Source organism: Agrilus planipennis, unplaced genomic scaffold (genome assembly GCF_000699045.2).
Source record: "Agrilus planipennis isolate EAB-ADULT unplaced genomic scaffold, Apla_2.0 scaffold268, whole genome shotgun sequence".
NCBI lineage: Eukaryota > Metazoa > Arthropoda > Insecta > Coleoptera > Buprestidae > Agrilus > Agrilus planipennis.
Window position 1 is genome coordinate 286771 of NW_020440374.1, and position 20071 is coordinate 306841.

General features: G+C 30.9%; 5 protein-coding genes across 7 annotated transcripts in view; 3 read left to right on the forward strand and 2 right to left on the reverse strand.

Moving 5' to 3' along the window:
- LOC108742471 (putative protein kinase C delta type homolog) overlaps positions 1 to 11027 on the reverse strand; it is a 127042-nt gene extending 116015 nt beyond the window's left edge. The window contains exon 1 of the mRNA XM_025979688.1: positions 10397 to 11027. Coding sequence (XP_025835473.1) covers positions 10397 to 10504 — 108 coding nt within the window. The 5' untranslated portion in view covers positions 10505 to 11027. The remainder of the gene's footprint in view (positions 1 to 10396) is intronic.
- Positions 11028 to 11580: 553 nt separating this feature from the next.
- LOC108742918 (60S ribosomal protein L37) lies at positions 11581 to 12309 on the forward strand. Its single transcript, XM_018478281.2, has 3 exons — positions 11581 to 11690; positions 11879 to 12014; positions 12071 to 12309. The coding sequence occupies exons 1-3, from the start codon at positions 11688 to 11690 to the stop codon at positions 12202 to 12204; spliced, it is 273 nt and encodes a 90-aa protein (XP_018333783.1). The 5' UTR covers positions 11581 to 11687; the 3' UTR covers positions 12205 to 12309.
- A 1065-nt stretch (positions 12310 to 13374) lies between these two features.
- Positions 13375 to 15314, forward strand: LOC108742913 (glucoside xylosyltransferase 1). Of its 2 annotated transcripts, XM_018478275.1 has the most exons (7): positions 13375 to 13675; positions 13736 to 13883; positions 13938 to 14069; positions 14133 to 14325; positions 14382 to 14531; positions 14615 to 14787; positions 15049 to 15314. In XM_018478275.1, exons 1-7 carry the CDS (start codon positions 13512 to 13514, stop codon positions 15178 to 15180), a joined length of 1092 nt encoding a protein of 363 aa, XP_018333777.1. In that variant the 5' UTR covers positions 13375 to 13511; the 3' UTR covers positions 15181 to 15314. The 2 variants fall into 2 exon arrangements, with proteins under 2 accessions (XP_018333777.1, XP_018333778.1); XM_018478276.1 differs by lacking the exon at positions 14382 to 14531.
- A 514-nt stretch (positions 15315 to 15828) lies between these two features.
- Positions 15829 to 18172, reverse strand: LOC108742911. 2 transcript variants are annotated; one of them, XM_018478273.1, is made up of 5 exons: positions 17322 to 18172; positions 17157 to 17262; positions 16847 to 17008; positions 16546 to 16793; positions 16365 to 16481 (listed from the first exon to the last, which is right to left on the reverse strand). In XM_018478273.1, exons 1-5 carry the CDS (start codon positions 17916 to 17918, stop codon positions 16467 to 16469), a joined length of 1128 nt encoding a protein of 375 aa, XP_018333775.1. In that variant the 5' UTR covers positions 17919 to 18172; the 3' UTR covers positions 16365 to 16466. The 2 variants fall into 2 exon arrangements, with proteins under 2 accessions (XP_018333773.1, XP_018333775.1); XM_018478271.2 differs by having other exon boundaries at positions 15829 to 16793.
- A 125-nt stretch (positions 18173 to 18297) lies between these two features.
- Positions 18298 to 19505, forward strand: LOC108742915 (RPII140-upstream gene protein). Its single transcript, XM_018478279.2, has 5 exons — positions 18298 to 18575; positions 18629 to 18794; positions 18848 to 18936; positions 18991 to 19124; positions 19197 to 19505. The coding sequence occupies exons 1-5, from the start codon at positions 18412 to 18414 to the stop codon at positions 19451 to 19453; spliced, it is 810 nt and encodes a 269-aa protein (XP_018333781.1). The 5' UTR covers positions 18298 to 18411; the 3' UTR covers positions 19454 to 19505.
- The last annotated feature ends 566 nt before the right edge of the window (positions 19506 to 20071 follow it).

Below are 20071 nucleotides of genomic sequence, written 5' to 3' on the forward strand. Positions count from 1 at the left end.
AATAGGCGTATGTAATAACAACGCACGACTTCGAGGTGGCGCTTCAGACAACTGAGCGGGACGCGAAATGTAATGCTTGGTTATGATCAGATGACATAGTTCATACACTGTCGACGATTTTTCGGTAGTTAGTCTACCTACCCCTATAGTCAACCATCCCCGGTCTCCCCTACCGCTTTTTTGTCATGCCAAAATTGTTTACGTTTGTCTTATGTAAATTTCAGATTTTTTGGGAGTAATATGATAAATGACTCGCACGAAAAGAGGCCTTTTACTATATCTCACAAGAAAATTGAAAAAAGGAAATTTTTCCTAACGACAGAAAATTTTTGAGTAATTCTCCCTTCAGTCTTTTCTGGTGTAGGAAAACTGAATCTGAAATTAATTTCACAAAAATTAACAAAAAGTTTATTACGTGGTTGACCGTACATAAACCGTAAATTGAGTAATTCATTTTTCATGTAATTTTCGATTAATTAAACCCTAATAACATAAATATTAATGACATGTTATATTCATCTTCGAAAGATATGTTATAATATTTACGAAAAGAATTTATAGGCTGAAAGCATTACATTTAATATGCATTGAATATATATTTGAAAAATAAGGTTTACTTATAAATATCACATATCTTTCCAAGATGAATATAACATGTCCTTATTATTTATGTTCATCACAATAAAGTTATAAGTCTTAAGACTGGTTGGACACGCACCCCCACTCCTTCTAATCTTGAGGTAATCTTCTCATTTTCCTTAAATTAGAACATCCCTCATCCTTAAATATTTCTGAACAGTAATTTAATCTATATCTACCTCTACTTCTCTTAACTCCTGTTTCTTTTTCTATTGTAATATGTCCTTAACTAGCTCTTCATGTTTGAGAAGGTGCCCTAACAACCTACATCGCCTATTTCTTATTGACTTCCAGTATGAGCTCTGTTCTCCTACTCTTTCTAACACCTCCTCATTTCTAACTTTCTCTATCCACGGTATCCTCATCATTCGACTATTACACCACATTTCGAACGCTTCTAACCTTTTCCGCCGCGCTCACCAAACATATAAATAGGCATTAAATAATCGAAAATTCAAATGAAAATTGTGAGAAAAACTAATAAAAATAATACTCAATTTACGCTTTAAATGAGTCAACCAAACAAGCTAACCATTTTGGGTAATTTCTGTATCAGAAGTGTATTAATTTTTTATTTCATCGCAAAATAAAATTAATGTATTGTTCAGTAGTTTGGGCACCACACTATGTTGTTCATATTAGGAGACTTGAAGCAATCCAGCATAAATTTTTGAGAAATATCTCGTCCAATGTCTTATCTTGACCATGAATATAAAGGTACAGTCACTAGATTAAATTTACCATCAATTCAATCTCTGCATAAATACTTTGATTTGTTACATGTTTATAAAATTTTGAATAGCTTGATTGATAGTCACGAATTAAATAATACTTTTAAGTCAAAAAATCTGATTATGAATTGAGATGGAGAAGGCCGTTAAGAGAGAGCAATACCAACAGCAGGGCGGTAGCGATGAGCTCGGGGCCCCGGTGCAGTATTCCGTAAGGGGCCCTTCTTAAAATTGATGATCAGAAAAATGTCATTAAAAAAAATGTTTTAATTTCACGAATAGATGATTCCCCGTGCAGCACTGACAGATAACCTCGCACGGTGACGCCAGTTGATTTTGCTGCTATCAAATCGAGAAAAAAAACGTTTTAGAAATAAGAGCAGGCACTTGATGTTTGTGCAATGAATTCTATAGTGATGTTTCGGGTGATATAGATTTATGGTCAGCAATTAGTAATTTTTTATGGTAGCAATGATAATTATATCAACGGATTTAAGGAAACCATGAATGTAGAAGTATTCGCGATTTCGAGATGTATCCATTCCATGTAACTACGTACCTGATCAAATATATGGAGTATTGTGACAAAAATTGATATAGAAAAAAGTAAAATAAAAAATTATGATCTTCATTTCGTAGTTTGATTCAGCTCATCTCTAACAGCGTAGTTTTTTTTAGAAGTCATTTTTTGAAAACAGAAAACTGCTAAGGGGCCCGTCGACTGCGGGGGCCCCGGTGCGCCGCACCGCTTGAACCGGCCTCGCTGCGGCCCTGACCAACAGATTAAGGCGAAATTGGAATATTTTATCACAAGATAATAGCTTAATTAATTGTGAGAATCTTGGTATTTTGAAATTTAAGCGGATAATGAGAGACAATGTTTTTGAATTTTATTAATTTTATTTTTGATATATTCGATAATTATGCTTACCTTACGTATGTATTATTATAAATTATATTATATTGATTAATGTTATGTTGCATAACATTTTGTCCGTTGATGCATAAATAAATAAATATGGCATATGGCAAAATACAGCCATTTCTAACCATTTTCGTGCATTTTTCCTGCTTATACCTAATTAAAAGTAGTACAAATTTAGCATATTTTAGACTGAGACATTAATCCTCTATCAAAATCTGTTTAAAGGAATTTGATTTGATTTTGATTTTGATACGACAATTTGGCACCAATTCTATTTAAATAACAACATTTTCATGAATAGTGTTCGAGAACAATTTTCGGAATTACGTTAAATGTTCATTTGAACTTAATGCGGTCTTTCTATTTAGATGAAAATTATTTTGAATATTTGCTTCGAAAACAACGCACGACTTCGAGGTGGCGCTTCAGACAACTGAGCGGGACGCGAAATGTAATGCTTGGTTATGATCAGATGACATAGTTCATACACTGTCGACGATTTTTCGGTAGTTAGTCTACCTACCCCTATAGTCAACCATCCCCGGTCTCCCCTACCGCTTTTTTGTCATGCCAAAATTGTTTACGTTTGTCTTATGTAAATTTCAGATTTTTTGGGAGTAATATGATAAATGACTCGCACGAAAAGAGGCCTTTTACTATATCTCACAAGAAAATTGAAAAAAGGAAATTTTTCCTAACGACAGAAAATTTTTGAGTAATTCTCCCTTCAGTCTTTTCTGGTGTAGGAAAACTGAATCTGAAATTAATTTCACAAAAATTAACAAAAAGTTTATTACGTGGTTGACCGTACATAAACCGTAAATTGAGTAATTCATTTTTCATGTAATTTTCGATTAATTAAACCCTAATAACATAAATATTAATGACATGTTATATTCATCTTCGAAAGATATGTTATAATATTTACGAAAAAAATTTATAGGCTGAAAGCATTACATTTAATATGGATTGAATATATATTTGAAAAATAAGGTTTACTTATAAATATCACATATCTTTCCAAGATGAATATAACATGTCCTTATTATTTATGTTCATCACAATAAAGTTATAAGTCTTAAGACTGGTTGGACACGCACCCCCACTCCTTCTAATCTTGAGGTAATCTTCTCATTTTCCTTAAATTAGAACATCCCTCATCCTTAAATATTTCTGAACAGTAATTTAATCTATATCTACCTCTACTTCTCTTAACTCCTGTTTCTTTTTCTATTGTAATATGTCCTTAACTAGCTCTTCATGTTTGAGAAGGTGCCCTAACAACCTACATCGCCTATTTCTTATTGACTTCCAGTATGAGCTCTGTTCTCCTACTCTTTCTAACACCTCCTCATTTCTAACTTTCTCTATCCACGGTATCCTCATCATTCGACTATTACACCACATTTCGAACGCTTCTAACCTTTTCCGCCGCGCTCACCAAACATATAAATAGGCATTAAATAATCGAAAATTCAAATGAAAATTGTGAGAAAAACTAATAAAAATAATACTCAATTTACGCTTTAAATGAGTCAACCAAACAAGCTAACCATTTTGGGTAATTTCTGTATCAGAAGTGTATTAATTTTTTATTTCATCGCAAAATAAANGATCAGTTTTTTGCCAGCAAAGACCAAAAATTTTATGAGCGTGGAATTATGCTACTACCAGAAAGATGGCAAAAGGTGTTGGACCAGAACGGTCAATATATAATTTAATAAAGTATTTGTATATTATACGAAAACTGTCTTTCATTTCCACAAAAAAAAACGAAATGACTTTCCGAACAACCCTATTTAATAAATAAAGTGTTCCAAAAGTAACGCAGGGTTTGAATTATGAGGGTTGGGTTGGAACGGTCAGCTTTTCTTAATTGAATTTCAAATATCCATTTCATCATCATTATAAGGTCATCACTCTTCTCAGAGTGCTTTACCCCAGAAGACGCCATCATTTGAGTTTGGTGCGTTTTTCTTAGGATATCATAATGTGGTAGTCTTCTACATCGCAGTATTGTGCATCAGAGTGTCACATCGATCCTCATGATCTCTCTCACCCTGAATACTGAAAGATCTGCTGCCCTCCTTCAGGGACTTGCCTTAGTCTAGTTTCTCTTTAAGAACCCCCCATTATGGTTGAACCTATTATCCGGCTCCTTAAATCATCAAAACTCGCGAACCGGTCCACCCACTATCGTTTGAACGAGAGGTTCGTCAAGTTTCAAGTCCCATCGAATCGGAAAAATGTCAAACGCTTAACGATCTTGCGTGTTATTCATTTATTTCACTTTTAATATGAATACCTGCCCCTTACTTTAATGTATATGTTTGTTTTCATTATAACTCTCGTTGATGATGAATGTAAGGTGAATATAAACGCTTAGGAGGTATTTGAGAAAGTAGGAGATGGATGGTAGGTCACCTTCTGAGCATATGAAGGGCTAGTGAAAGATGTATTAGTGGCAGCAACAGAAATTATAACAAAAGAGGTAGAGGTAGACCAAGAGATTACTGTTAGTAAATACTTAGATTTGTAGATTGTTTTAGCTATTAAAGTATCAAGAAATGCGAAGATTAGCTCAAGACAGGAAGAAGTCAAATGTCTCCATTTAGTTTTTATGATGATGATGATGATGAGGTTAGTTTCAATTTTTTATCTTCTCCACTTCCACGCCCCCACCCCTTTGAAATGATACTCTCATAAACAAACAATTATTTATAAAAATAATTTTAAACCCTGTTCCTGTCAATGTTTAAAGCCTAAAAGTGATGTTTTACATGCATATTGTAGCGACCACGAGCGTGATTCTGTGCGATCGGGCATACGTGTGTGTGAGCGGCTTATCGATTCTTCATGTGCGCCGTATCTGTAAACGTGTGTGTCGTACCTGCATTCCGGGAAGGCAATTAAACCGTTCAAAGAAAACGAGACTTCTCTGGAAGGCTGGAGAACGTTCCCGAAAGGAGGCAAGGGAGTATAAAAAGGAAGAGACGATCGCCGAAGGAGAGTAGAAATAAATTGACTGTTGTAGAAGTGAAAGAGTAGAAATAAATTGACCGTTGCAGAGGTGAATCAAGAGATAAATTGAAAGTGATAGAAGTGAAATAAATAGAACAGTGAATAGTAACAGTAGTGTAAATAAATAGAATAATTACCTAAGTTTAGTAATAAGTTAATAGTGTTTTTAAGTTTAATAGTAATTAGTGTAAATAAATAATTTTCCTCTTAAAATTTAATTTGTTAAACCCACGAACATTACAATATATATAATTATATGTACATAAATGAAAATATACAAAAACAAAAGAGGCGGAATCCACGTACCTACTGTCAAAACCTCATTTATCTCGAGATCGTCCGTAGGTGAAGTTGGTAAACGTTACGTATTACAAATAAGTGCTATTTTTGCTACCTAGATTGTTTTGAAGTTATAAATTTTACTTTTTATATGGGATTACTTAAATAATTACGACTGACGTTAAATAATCTGTTGGTCCCAAATTTTGACACGAACCGTAAAGTTAACGTCATGTTTTTATTTATTTCTTTGTTGAATTGTTTTTCCATTGCGAACACGTGGAACCAAAAACATAACGTGCTTATTAAAGGAGAAAAGATGACAATTATATTATTCGTTGTTCTCAACTAGAATCGAAACTTTTTTTATTTTGGCCAAAAGGTCTTCCTTTTACTCATTCGAAATTTTGATTTTATTAGAGAGAATGGCGTTATTTTCAATAGTGTCTACCACATACGGCACGACATTTCTTATGTAGAAAAGAAAAAGACTTGACATATATTTTCCATTTTTTTTTCTTGTAATGTAATATAGTTTAAATTCCGGTAAATTAAATAATATTTGTACTTCACAATATGTAATCCGCATAATATGTATTCTTAACTTGTAAAGAGTTTAAAACTAAATCTATTGAAATGCTATAAAGTTATAGTCAAACCTTAAAAAGACTATGTATCATTATTAACTCGATATTCAGTATTTTTATTTTTACTTCCACACCTTTGGAACGTTTTAAAGTTTTAATAACTCAGGATTCAGCATCATTTCGTCGATGAGATTAATGAGATCTAATATTATATAAATAGAATATAAAAACTGTCTTCTTAAAAATAATATATGTATAGAAGAAAACTAAACGCTTTTCTACGATTACAGCTCTTATAATTGTAAACATTCTCCGCCTAACAGAGATCGGCAGGTAATGTTAGGTGGAATCCGGATTGTTTTTGAAAATTTTTATCGAAATCTAAAGGAAACATATTCCTTCCTGCAATAAAGGACGCGCACCTCCATTCTTTCCTATCCTAAGCTAATCTTTCCAAGCATTTCCTTAAAAGTAGAACAACCCACATCCTTAACTATTTGTGAACAGAAATCTAATCTAGATCTGCTTCTACTACTCTTAACTCCTGTTTCTGCTCCTAATATGTCTCTGACTAGACCTTCATGCCTGAGAAGGTGTCTTACCAATCTATCTCGCCTATTTTTTATTGACTTCCATAGAGTCCTTTGTCCTTCTATTCTTTCTAATACCTTTTCATTTCTAACCTTCTCTATCCACGGTATCCTCATCATTCGCCTGTAACACTACATTTCGAACGCTTCTAACCTTTTCTTTTCCGCCGCATCAACCGTCCATGTTTCGCACCCATACAGCACCGCGCTCCAAACATACACCTTTAACAACCTTTTTCGAATTTCTAAATTAACCGTTCGCAAGCATAGAAGTGACTTCTTTTTTTTAAAGGCGACTCGACCCTGCGCTATCCTCTGCTTTATATCCCTACTACTCCTTTCATCCCAACTTATCTGACTTCCTAGGTATCTAAAATCAGCCACTTCTTCTAATTTTTCGTCTCCTATCTTTATATTCGCTCTTTCCCTACTTTTTCTTCCCTTGCATTCCAGTATTTTTGTTTTACTTTTATTTATTTTCATACAGTACTGTTTTGTCAGTAGCGCATCCATTTTATTTAAAGCTATCTGTAACTCGCCTGCAAATCTAAGCATACTAATATTTTGTCCCTGTATTTCTATCCCTACAGTTGTACTGTCTTTAATGATGTTAATCGCGTCTTCGATGTATAGATTAAAAAGAAGCGGTGACAGTGTGCATCCCTGTCCAACTCCCTAATATTTAGTTCTCTACGTTGCAGCCCCAGCTCTATAACTCTGTAACTCATCCCTACATTTTTAAGTATATTGAACATCTTGTCTTTAACATCTTATTTTAGTTGATATTACAAATTTAATTGTAATAATTAAGAAATAATTTTGAAAGAAACATGACAAAATTGAGATTTTTACGTTGTAATAAAAATTTTGTTTTCTCCAAATATGACAATCGCCCTGGGCCCCATGTACCTCGGAGGTCGTCGCCGATTACATATTCGTGTTCAGCGACACTTAAAATCCCTAAATAATAAAATCGTACTTATTTCTATCATTATTGACCGAGTCTTTTTTATAGCAACTTTGCACTGCAGTTATGACTGCATCTTTCTTATGCTACTTAGAGCGTGCTAAAGAGATTTAGTATTACTGCTCTTAGATTTTAATTCAGAAGTTTCTTTACCTTGTTACTCAACTGTAATTGAAGTGTACCTAACAGTTACTTTATTCAGACTTCAAGACAAAGTGTGTAACAATGTAAAGAACTTTCAGAGAATTAACACCGTATTTTAATGTAAACTTTTCATCAGCTTTTCTCTTTAAGAGTATCAGTGAAGATAAAAAGCACTTATACAGACAAACAGACGGACATATCGAAAGTCTAAGGGGTTTTACCGGATACAGAATTCTATAAGTGGAAATTTCTTACCAAAAAAGGCTTACGGAAAACCTCTTGAAACATTTCATTAGGAAGCGACGAAGTATTAATACATAACCAAAATTTTGCTAATTTTAGAGCTCTCTTATGAAAATTGTAGTTTCCTTCCTTTCCAAAATAATAAGAAATAAGATATTAGATGTTAGATGTTTTTTAAAAATTCAAGATAAAACACTACGACTAAATTAATTTCCAGATCAAAAAACTGTAAGTATTTATAACTAGTTTTTCAATCTGATAGATAAATGTATTTCTGATCCAAAACACAAGCTCTTGAAATAGGTGTAAGCAGAAATTTACCCCTTTTTTACGAAAACGTATGAAAATTGACAGTATACGACAAAATGACAAAACTTAACAAGATTTTTAATGTATTTATAAAATTTCAATTTTTATAAAATATGTATAACAATTACATTGTTTTCAAGATCAAGAAACGGACAAATCTAAGTTATAACTGTTTTTGACTGACTACAAAATCCTAAAAAAGTGCATTCCTCACTAGAAAAACTTCCGACAAACGTTTTAATGAATGCTCCCCCATTCGCGTATTATGTTAGCAGAATTTGCTGACTTATGATTCCCCCATTCTAAAAAAACATAAGAAAATTGTAGACTTCTCCCCGATAATACAAAAGAGGTTATTCAACGATTTTATATAAATCCAAGATTCAAGCAACGATTAAATAATTTTCAAGATCAGAAACGGACAGATCACAACTATAACAGTTTTTAAATTGCCACAGAATCCTATAAATATGCATTTCTAATAAGAAAAGCTTACGACAAACACCATAATGGGGAAGGTTCGAGTATTATGTCAATAGAATTTACTGACTGGATTTCCCCCATTACAAAAAAACACACGAAAATAGGGGAATCTAAAAAAGAAACATGAAAATTGAGAACTTCTCCTTGATATTACATAAAAACTTCTTTAATGTTTTTATATAAATTCAAGATACAAATATACAACAAACTAAATGATTTCCAAGATTAAATCGAACAGATCGAAACTATAATGGTTTTTGAGGGCTCACAGAATCCTATAAATGTGTAATTCTGATCAGAAGAGTTTACGATAAAAACCCTTGAAACATCTAATTAGAGAGCTTTCAAACCTTCAGACCTTTCCTCATTCTATGAATGCGTATGAAATTGGTGGACTCCTTGCTAGTATATAAGAACCTTTTTAATCTTGTTATTAAAATTCAGAATGAAAGTTGACGATTGAATTTTTTTCGAAATAATAGAATTCAACGCTATTTGTCTATTGAATAACTGAGAGGCCATAAATCATAGAGTGTACAAAACTCGCACGACAATAGGAATTTATGGGAAGTTTCCGAAAGTAATCAGAAATATTCCAAAACCGTATAAGTGACCAACAAACTAGCATCCAAGAGAGCTGAGATAGTGCACGAATAAAGAGATAAGACAGTGAGGAAAATGACTTGAAATTATTAATTATTTTATAGTTCTTATTTCAGGAACTATTTATGATCTGCTTCGGGCGTCTTCTGTCAACAAGAATTAGAACATTCACCAACCCTTACGTTTGCTTACGATAAAAATATTGTAAAAACTTTTCACTTTAAAGTTGTTAATGTAACTGTGTTCGCATAATTTTCATTGAATTCGCATTTACTCTGAGCTACAGTATCTTAAATCGTTCAAATATTTTTACAGTTATATCGTTTTATAACGGCACTTTATGTTTTTACTTAGGAAAAAATGTCGAATTTTAAACGAGACGTTGAGTAATCTAAACATTTTGTAACTGAATCATCAAACTGAAAATATTTCGCTTATTTACCGAAATAGATTGAATAAATTATTTCGAACTGCTTCTTTTAGATATTCCTGGATTTTCTTAGAAATAAATGAACATAAAATAGTGTTGAATTGAAATACATTTTTGATAAACGGCCATTGTTACATTCTATAAAATGATTCTTGTTTGTTCAGAATAAAATACATATGTATTTCCAAAATAACATTACTCAAAAATAAAAACCGGGAGACTTTTTATAGCTTTAGTTTCATCACTTCACGAGAGCATATAAAATTAAAAATGTGCTAAGTTATAATGCGTTACAAGATATTTTTATACAATATACACCGAAGTTAAGCTACGCATTTACAACTAGGTACAATTTACATTTTTATCACGCTCGAATTTTTTATTTTATGTAGTTACAAAAAAACAAAATAAAACAATCGGAATATTTGATTACAATGGTGCTTACCCTTTCGTGATTTTCATTAGCCCTAATTTGCCTATCATATTTTCTTTGTCCGTTGTTATTACTTGAACTACTTCGTTTCCTATTGTGGGAACCTCCAGTAAACATCATCTTGCAACACTTATTTTTTTTCCGTCCCCGTCTCCATTCTTAACACACACCACTTTAGCACATTTACCTAAATACAAAACAAAAACTAAACTCTTTAGTCAATGTCGTTCAGTTTAAAATAAACAAATGCACTTGGTGAGATTCAGACAATATTTCAACTTATTAGCGGTACCAACTTACACGGTCTATTTTTTATTAAAATCATTTTTCTTACGCAAAAAACACTACTTTCATGACATCATATCGCACTGATAATAAACAAATCGACGTAACCACTTTTTTGCCACCATGTAAAATAAAAACACTAATTCGGTTTCCTGCTGTACGACCATTTAAATATTTTGAAACTAATTATGACTTATTAATTCTGAATGCTCCGCAAAATTATTACGAGCGCGGATGTATTTAATTCAGTCTCACTTTTATTGTAATTTCTTAATATTAATTATGGTGTAAGTACCTAAATATAAATGTAAAGAAATCTAAAGAAATTTGTTGTGAATTGCAATCAATTCCACCGCTTAACCAGTCCATTTTAACTGAAGTATAGCTATGTGTTTATACCAACTCGACGAGAGAGGTTTTTATTTTTAGAAAACTCGTTAATCTTAGATTCAACATAAGAACCAATTTGATACCTATAATTTTCGCCACCATCAAAAGAAATATGAAGGGGTTGTCATACGAATAATTCATATTTCGAAAGATGGATACCACTCAAGAATAAAATTTTTAACTAGCCTCAACCTTATTAATTAACATTCGTTGCATTTTTGCTTATTAGCATTTTGTAAAAGGAATTACCGCAAAAATATTAAGCTGTAAGAAATACTTTTTCCAATGAAAATAGTTCAAAAAATAATTGAAGACCCAAAAATAACGGTAAACGTGAGTTATACTAAAAAATAAAGATAACAACGTAAAATAAACAAGGTTTATATGTCTTTTTCAAATAAAAAGATTAACCTGAATTATAAATTACATTTTTAGAATTAGCATAAATGAAAACAACTATTTCTCTTTAGCCATTTAAAATCTGAACCTATGATTAAACCATAGACAACCCTACTTGTCTGATAGTTTGTATCAACGGTATCAACCCAACCCACTATACATCTCTTATCTATGGTTTGTATTCTATGTTTATCTATAACTCTATAGTTCTTGTTGTTTTGACGGAAAGATGGTATGTGTTACTTATTTTTAATTCTTAAATTATTATAGTGATCATCCTATTTTTGCATATAAATTAAATGGAATCTTGTTCCTCACAACGTTCTTAAAATACTTTGTTCGTTATATTGATGTTACTTATTGATTAACATTCAAATGTACTTTGAGGTTAGTAAGTTTTACATTATGCTTTTCTTTTAGACGAAGGGTACATCAAGTTTTGGTAAACGTCGCAATAAGACACATACCTTGTGTCGTAGATGTGGTCGGTCTTCATATCACATTCAAAAATCTAAATGTGCACAGTGTGGATACCCTTCTGCCAAACTGCGATCATGTAAGTAGTTACACATTGTTATCAATTAATTGTAACCACGACATCTCTTATTTTAGACAATTGGTCTGTTAAGGCCAAAAGGAGGAAGACCACCGGAACTGGACGATGCCGACACTTAAAAGTAGTTCGACGACGTTTCCGAAACGGATTTAGGGAAGGTAGCAAACCTGCCCCTAGAAAGACAGTTTAATTATACGTGTAGTTTTGTTATTACATTCAATAAACTATAAGACAAAGATAAAACTGAATTTGTAATGTTTATGGCTGGAACAATACAATTAAAGATGGAAAGAAATATTTTTCAATCATTAATAACTTCAATTTAGAATATATAAAAATTATTTTGCAATTAACAAAATAGGTCATTAAGTTACGATTTTTTATTAGAACTTTTAATTACATGTCACCACCAACTTGCATGCTTAATTAACTTAATACAATTAACTAAATTCTGTAAAACAAGACATAATCTGTAAATTTGTAGATATCATTTTTAGTTGCAGATTTAACAATTTTTTTAATATAATTTATCCCTCAAAATCCAGTGTCATATTTTGGAAATAATACCTACCTCACAGTAACTGTCATAAAAAATACTAGCTTTTTGTACCGGTACAAACATAGACAACATGTATGCTAAGAACATGTTTAAGAGAGCTGTCTAATAGTTGCAAATACAAAACATTTAAAAGTTTCTTTTAATGACAAGACATGTAAGACTTAATTTGTGTAGTAATTACCTTGATATAAAAACTAGCATATCAATTTTAATTATTAATTTATCAGAACTGTGTTTCTAAAAGAAACCAAATAGCAAAGTAAGCCAGTAAATAGATTTGAAAAAGATTATAAATTTCTTCATTGAATAAACTGAGCTTAATTAAATTAAATTTTTGTAGTTAATGTTTTCATAGAAAAACTTCCTGTAGTTAAAAAGTCTCTTGAAAANCCCGACTAGAATCGTCGGTATTTTCAGCAGCTAAATGGTCAGATTCGTCTAGAATAACATAAACATTCAACAATAATTAATTATACTACAGAAACAAATTTTAACCTTCCATGTCTCCATCTGCTTGTATCATATATCCTAACTCTGTTGGAAACGTATGTGCAATATCATCCACAATTTCAGCTTTTTCCATTATTAAAACATATATTTTTATTCTCTTATTATTTAATTCTCATCAATTTATAATTTACCTACTTCTATTTCATCTGTTATTGACAACTATCTATGTTGACAACATTGAAAATTGACAATAATGACAACCACAGTTATTGACAGTTATTCGATAAAGGCAATCATAGAGGCGCTTTTATCTGTTTGTTTTTTTATGCCTTGTCTATGTTTTATACGATTATAGGTTATGTTTTATTATTTACTGTTTGATTTAAGCACATTCAAAGTATTTGTGTAGTATTTTTAAAATAAAAATTAGGTATTTGGGTACTGTTGGTAATAAAAAAGAAAATGCTTTTCTTAGCGATTAATAAACCATGAGTCTGCGATTTCATAGCAAGACTTACATGTTTTTAGCCATTACAACTGTAGTACTGTATATTCTGTATACAAAATTTTCAAAACCTGCTAAACAAGAAAACAATGAAGGCATACAAGAAATTAATAAACAAGAGAGTAAAACTAAAGTTTCTGTTCCAAGGTACCCAATATTTTCTATACTTTATTTCATAAAGATATAGTATGCTCTAACTTCATTTAGAAACAAAATCGTGGTAGCCGTTGTGGCCTGTGGAGTTAGACTTAATGAAACTTTAACTATGATAAAGTCAGCTGTTATGTTCACTCAAGCGACTCTACAAATAATAGTTGTTACAGAGGAAAATTTAATTGATGGATTTCATAAAATTGTAAGAACACATGTAAGGTATAAAAAATAGGATTTTATCAGTATTTAATTTCAGCTTACTGAATGGAAAAATATAGCACAAGTTTCATTTGATTTTAAAATTCTTCCTTTAACCTTTCCAAAGGAAAATACAGAAGAGTGGCAAAAATTATTCAAACCATGTGCATCACAACGTTTATTTTTGCCTGTAGGCCTTTTTAATCAATTTTTTCTTTTTTAAATTACTGACTACACATTTCTTTATTACTAGTCTGTACTACATGATGTTGATTCTATTCTATATGTGGATACTGATACTCTGTTTTTAACACCCCCTGAAAAGATATGGGAACATTTTTATAAAATGAATTCTAGTCAAATGGCAGCCTTAGCCCCAGAGCATGAAGATCCAAATGTTGGATGGTATAACAGATTTGCAAGACATCCTTATTACGGGAAATTAGGTTGATACTAAATTAATGTTTTATATGTATTTAATAGAAAATATCTTCTTCATTAGGTGTTAATTCTGGTGTTATGTTAATGAATTTAACAAGAATGCGCAAATTCCAATGGGGTGCTTATGTAACACCAATTTATAAAAAGTATAAGTTAAAAATAACATGGGGTGATCAAGACATCATTAATATAATCTTTCATTATCATTCTGGTAATAATTAAACTAGCATAAAAATTAATTAACGCCCTTCTAAATGTAATAGACTTAATAGAATTACAAAAAAATCCTTTTAGATAAACTTTTTATATACCCATGTCGTTTCAACTTCCGACCAGATCACTGCATGTACATGAGTATTTGCAAAAGTGCAGAAAAGGATGGGGCAGCAGTTTTACACGGTTCCAGAGGCTTCTTTCACTCTGATAAACAGCCTGCTTTTAAGATCATTTATAATGCTTTTGAAAAGGTAAAAATATTACTTATTTTGTTGCAAACTTTTTCATATAAAAATTTCACGAAAATGCATATATTCTTATTTACTCAGGCAGACACTATATTCGAATTAAAATTACGTTATTTACAGATTCTTTACCCTTTTTTATACATCACTTTGTTTATGTAAATTTATTAGTATCATAAATTTTAATTCAATTTAACAAGCACTTGCATATTATTATTATTTTAATAGTTGAAATTGTTCTGTATTAATAAAAAATCTTAATTTTAGTTTCAGCTTGGTGGTGATCCATACAGCAACTTTTATGAAGATTTAGCTGCAGAATTAAACGCAACAACGCATACAAACTGTGGCCTTGTAAAGGACATATTTTTGAAAAGTATTAGACAATCTTTGCCATAAAGCTTATTTTTTTGTTTTTTTTTACGATATAACAGTATTTTACATAAACTGATTAAATTTTTATACTGCATACATTTAACAATAATCGTGATTGTGATATAGTTCTAAGTAGCAACACATTTTTTTCTTTTTTCTAAGTAACACCTCTCACTTGCTTCACTGGTTACAAAGCTTATAAATTCTGATACGCACTCCTGAACACACTCTCTAGCATCTTTTGCTATCTAAAATAAACATATGTTAAATTAAAAGTAAATTGTTACTTGTCTGCTTTACTTTTCCTGATTCTGGAATAGCTCTCTTCATTATTTTGGCAACATTCGCAATTGGTAGAAATCTATCTTGTTCACGTAAAGGTGCACCAGATTTATCCCCTGCATCCCGACTAGAATCGTCGGTATTTTCAGCAGCTAAATGGTCAGATTCGTCTAGAATAACATAAACATTCAACAATAATTAATTATACTACAGAAACAAATTTTAACCTTCCATGTCTCCATCTGCTTGTATCATATATCCTAACTCTGTTGGAAACGTATGTGCAATATCATCCACAATTTCAGCTTTTTCCATTATTAAAACATATATTTTTATTCTCTTATTATTTAATTCTCATCAATTTATAATTTACCTACTTCTATNCAATAAAAAATTAGCTGCAAGGATTGCCTATTTGAATTAAGTAATAAAAAAAACATCACGAAGAACATTACTGCATACAAATATGAATAGCTATTTTTAAGAAAATGTTTTTGAGTCTTTGAAACTCCTTTATGCGTATCAATTTTAACATAAAATTTTTTATTTTCATTTTTAATGCAGACCTATAAATACTTCCATTTATAAAAATCGTACATTATTTATGTTACTCAGCTTAGTACAATCTTAAAAGAATATAGTAATGCAAAAAAGCCTTTTCATTGTCAAATAAAAATACATTTGCATTAATTTTTCATTTTCTATCACCACTACCATTTCCTGGTATTCTATAATTTTTTATTCCTTTTTTTCACATATTTTGTTATGTTCTTTGTTCATACTGTAGCCAGTACAACTTACTATATTTTCTAAATTTTCTGGCACTTCACATAACTCAGAAGTTTTGTCTTTAGAAATATTTTCTGTAGAAGCTACTTCAATTAGTTTATTACCATATCCGTCGTCTTTTTTGTTTGCTATGTCAGTCAATTTAACATCACAAACATTTTTGGATGTATGTTCGTTATTACAACTTAAATCATTTAATCTGCCATCTTCACTTTCTCCATTTCTGGTTTCTATACATTTTAAATCTGATGGACCTACAATTTGACCATCCTTCAATTTAGTCTGGCAGTTCTTGCAAGAATCACTGCACAGATTTACATTTTGTATTTCAACATTTTCAATAGCATTCCTTTGTATAGTATTAAGAAGATGCCTTAAATTTTCACCAGATAATGAATCTGTTATCACTCTCCTTTCATGGTTTCCAAAATTAAATTGTATTACATGTAAAAGATTAAAGCCAAATGAGGTATTTGTGAGAAACGAGAATATGATGCAAATAAGTATGGCAGTAAAAATAAGTAGCAAAGGAAAGACTACAATTTTAGCATAAAATGGTAATACATCTGAAAACAAATAAGCTTATAAAATTATGTAATTTCAAATAGATACATTATACCTAAAACTGCTACAGAAAATGAGCCAAGAGCTTTTCCAATAAGTGATGCAGGTGTAAGAATTACAATTCCAAATTGATGGGAGAAAACAGTTAAGGGTGCTATACTCCAGAAGTGATCTTTATACATTGTATGATGGTAATTTCTACATTCGGTATCAGTGCCTAAATAAAATAAGCAATTATAAAAACTTTTTAAAACAATATAAATTTAAAAGCAATATCCATTGAACAATATTTCTAAACAGTGTAGGTATATAAAAATTGAGAAATAAATGGGGAAAATTAAAAAATCACTAACAACAATACATACTTAAGGTACTCCATATGTAATTCCAAATTGACATTTTGTTAGGGTCACAATTAGCTGGAACAGAGCCATATCGCAGTGAATCTGCCATTTTATTTATTTCAGCCTCCTAAAATTTTAAATTAATATATATCAACTAATCATATACTCCGTTTTTGTTTATATTACCTGATACAATTTCATCCAAGTAAATGCAAAATCTACAATCCATCCTATAAATATTAAATATCCAATTACAGTCCAAATATTTAATTTTGCTCTTAAAAGTTTGTAACTTATAATACACATAAACAATAAAACCAACAAAATTCCAGTAGTTCTATTGTAAAATTTAAAATATAACTGGTCTGTCCAACCTACAATTGAATCAAAGAAATATTCTTGAGGAGATTTTGCGAAACTGTTAGTCAAAATACTATCAACTTTTCGTAAAGAGGCTGCATCAATGTCAGAACTTTTGGCAAAACTTTTAAGATAATTGTAATCATTTGTGCTCATTTCAATTGTGAGTTGACCACTATAATTAGAATAGTCATCCCTGTTAGCGGTAACAGAATTTAGAAACAAGTTTATCAAACGTTTGTAATGAGTTAATATTAGCTTTTCTTCTGCACATGATGACGAATATACACATCTCTGTTTTTCTGGATTAAAAACACTTGTATCCGTTGTAACTATTTCATGAGGATCAATCCAGTTTTGAGTGTTTTGTGACGAAGAAATTACTGAACATTTCAACAATATAAAAATTAGAAACAGCGTCATAGTTTAAAATATTATAACCTTGAATTAGAACACTTCCGTTGTTTTGTAAACAACATTAATAAGTATCATGAACACCCCATAACAAGTATGATCACCACATTATCATCAAAGACCATAACCTCCTCATCACATAATAATTGCGTAATTGTTTATTTTTTTATAAAACGATGATAAATGTAAACTTAACTATACGCGCCAACAACGACGAATCCTAGCGTATGCGCAACAAACCGACAAACAGATATTGAACTATAACTTACACTCTCTTCTCTGCTTACACCTATTATCTATAACTTACAGACTTACACCATACAGAGGCTGACAGGCTGACACTGACATCGATAATCTTCTAATATCTATGCTTCTAACTATCTATGGTTCTCTAACGTCAAAACATGTTCAAAACAGGTTTGACACGGGAATAACCTTACTTTTGGTTTACTTGGATGAAGACTTGGATTTGAAACACCAATAATTTTTAATTAAAGAAATAATGCTTTGTAGAAAACTAAATAGACGTTACATAGCTTATGGTTTTATTTCCCTAAATTTAAGTGATAGAGTTACCAAGGATACCGAAACAGCTAAAAATGCCGATTTAAGTGTTGTTAGGGAAGAGTCTGGTTGGGATCGTGTAAAATCAGTGTTTAAGAAGAGGTAGATGTCGTATAACTTGATTTAAGAATTATAGTTTCAATTTAAATTTCTAGCGAATACGAAGAAATAAGTTTAGAGTTACAATCGATTTTACAAGTAGCATGTTTAAGTTCTTTTGCTGGTGCAGTATATGGGGGCTTTTTATATAGTAGACAAGCTTACATGGATTTTATAAGAAATAACCAAGCTACATTGTTTACAAATCACATTGAAGCAAAGGTACATTTGTGCATATATTAATTTATAAACGAATCTAATGTATCAAATTTCAGAAAAAATTACAAGATAAGGTTACATTAGGATTTGCAAAAGGTGCTTTTAGATGGGGATGGAGGCTTACATTATTTTGTACAACGTATATGTATGTACTTAAAGTAAATTTGCCTTTTCTTTTAAACTAGATTTAATTTTTTAGGACAGTTTCTACTTTTGTATCAACTTATCGAAATAAGCATGGCATTTTAGAACATGTGATTGCTGGAGCTACATCTGGTTTTCTATATCAACTTCAGGTAGGACCCAAAGCTTGGATTGTTGGTGCAGGTTTAGGTATTTATTAAGTTATAGTATATAAATGATGGATCCAAAACTTAATATATTCCACATTTTTGTTTGGTTTAGGTGTATTTCTAGGAGCAATTGGTGGTAGCTGCACATTAGCACTATTAAAACTAAGTGGCATGACAATGGAAGAAACAAGATATTGGCAAAACAAATGGAAAAGTCCGAGATTAGAAAAATACAAAAAGGAATATCGTAAATTCCTTGCAGAAGAAGATCATCAATTAATAAAGGAAAGAGATGCCAAATTTAAAAGTGGGGAAGGTTTAGATTTAGAAGTAAAATCAGAAGTTACAGACAAAGAAATAAAAAAATAATTAGAATAGTGGGTGTACAGTTATTTAATTAATAAATTTATTTATTCCTTAATTAATTTAATGTTCTCTTAACAAAAAACAGTTAAAATAATATACCTGAAAATAAGCGTCCAAGTGAATAAAAATGTGATTTGCACTACAATTTCTTGATAAAAGAGTATGTATTGTAATACACATCCAGAGGTACAGCGAACCTTGCCTACAACTCATGAAAAATGGTGAAAAGCAGTGTAACTTAAAAAAGGCAGAGTTGATTTTTAAGAAACATTCAAGGAAGTCCTTAAAATAATTTGGTTAAAATAATTATTACTATATTTTATTGCCCTGAAAATTTATTAAGTAAACATAATTAAAAATATTGATTATGTAAACTACAGAGGATTTTACAAGAGAAATTCTTAATAAAATCGTTTTAAGAAAACTTCTTTAGGATCATGCCTATAATTGAACGTACGTTTTCGTACCATTTACAATTGGAAAATTTTTATGTACTTATTAATTTGGTAAATACATTAGATGACTAACATTCTAACAGATTTATTTTCATTAATTCTTGTTTTCTAATCTAGATTGCAAAAAAACTAAACGTTGTATCAAAAAAGTACACAGGACTTATCG

Bases quoted from the DNA above. Each gene is read 5' to 3' on its own strand.
- LOC108742913 (XM_018478275.1), top strand. From the start codon at position 13,512: ATGAGTCTGCGATTTCATAGCAAGACTTACATGTTTTTAGCCATTACA. The intron at 13,676-13,735 runs GTACCCAATATT...AACTTCATTTAG, and splicing joins ACTAAAGTTTCTGTTCCAAG to AAACAAAATCGTGGTAGCCG. The intron at 14,326-14,381 runs GTTGATACTAAA...CTTCTTCATTAG, and splicing joins TCCTTATTACGGGAAATTAG to GTGTTAATTCTGGTGTTATG.
- LOC108742911 (XM_018478271.2), bottom strand. From the start codon at position 17,918: ATGACGCTGTTTCTAATTTTTATATTGTTGAAATGTTCAGTAATTTCT. The intron at 17,009-17,156 runs GTATGTATTGTT...TATTTTATTTAG, and splicing joins TTACATATGGAGTACCTTAA to GCACTGATACCGAATGTAGA. The intron at 16,794-16,846 runs GTATAATGTATC...ATTTGTTTTCAG, and splicing joins ATTTTCTGTAGCAGTTTTAG to ATGTATTACCATTTTATGCT.
- LOC108742918 (XM_018478281.2), top strand. The intron at 12,015-12,070 runs GTAAGTAGTTAC...CTCTTATTTTAG, and splicing joins TTCTGCCAAACTGCGATCAT to ACAATTGGTCTGTTAAGGCC.
- LOC108742915 (XM_018478279.2), top strand. From the start codon at position 18,412: ATGCTTTGTAGAAAACTAAATAGACGTTACATAGCTTATGGTTTTATT. The intron at 18,937-18,990 runs GTATGTACTTAA...TTAATTTTTTAG, and splicing joins TTATTTTGTACAACGTATAT to GACAGTTTCTACTTTTGTAT. The intron at 19,125-19,196 runs GTATTTATTAAG...TGTTTGGTTTAG, and splicing joins GATTGTTGGTGCAGGTTTAG to GTGTATTTCTAGGAGCAATT.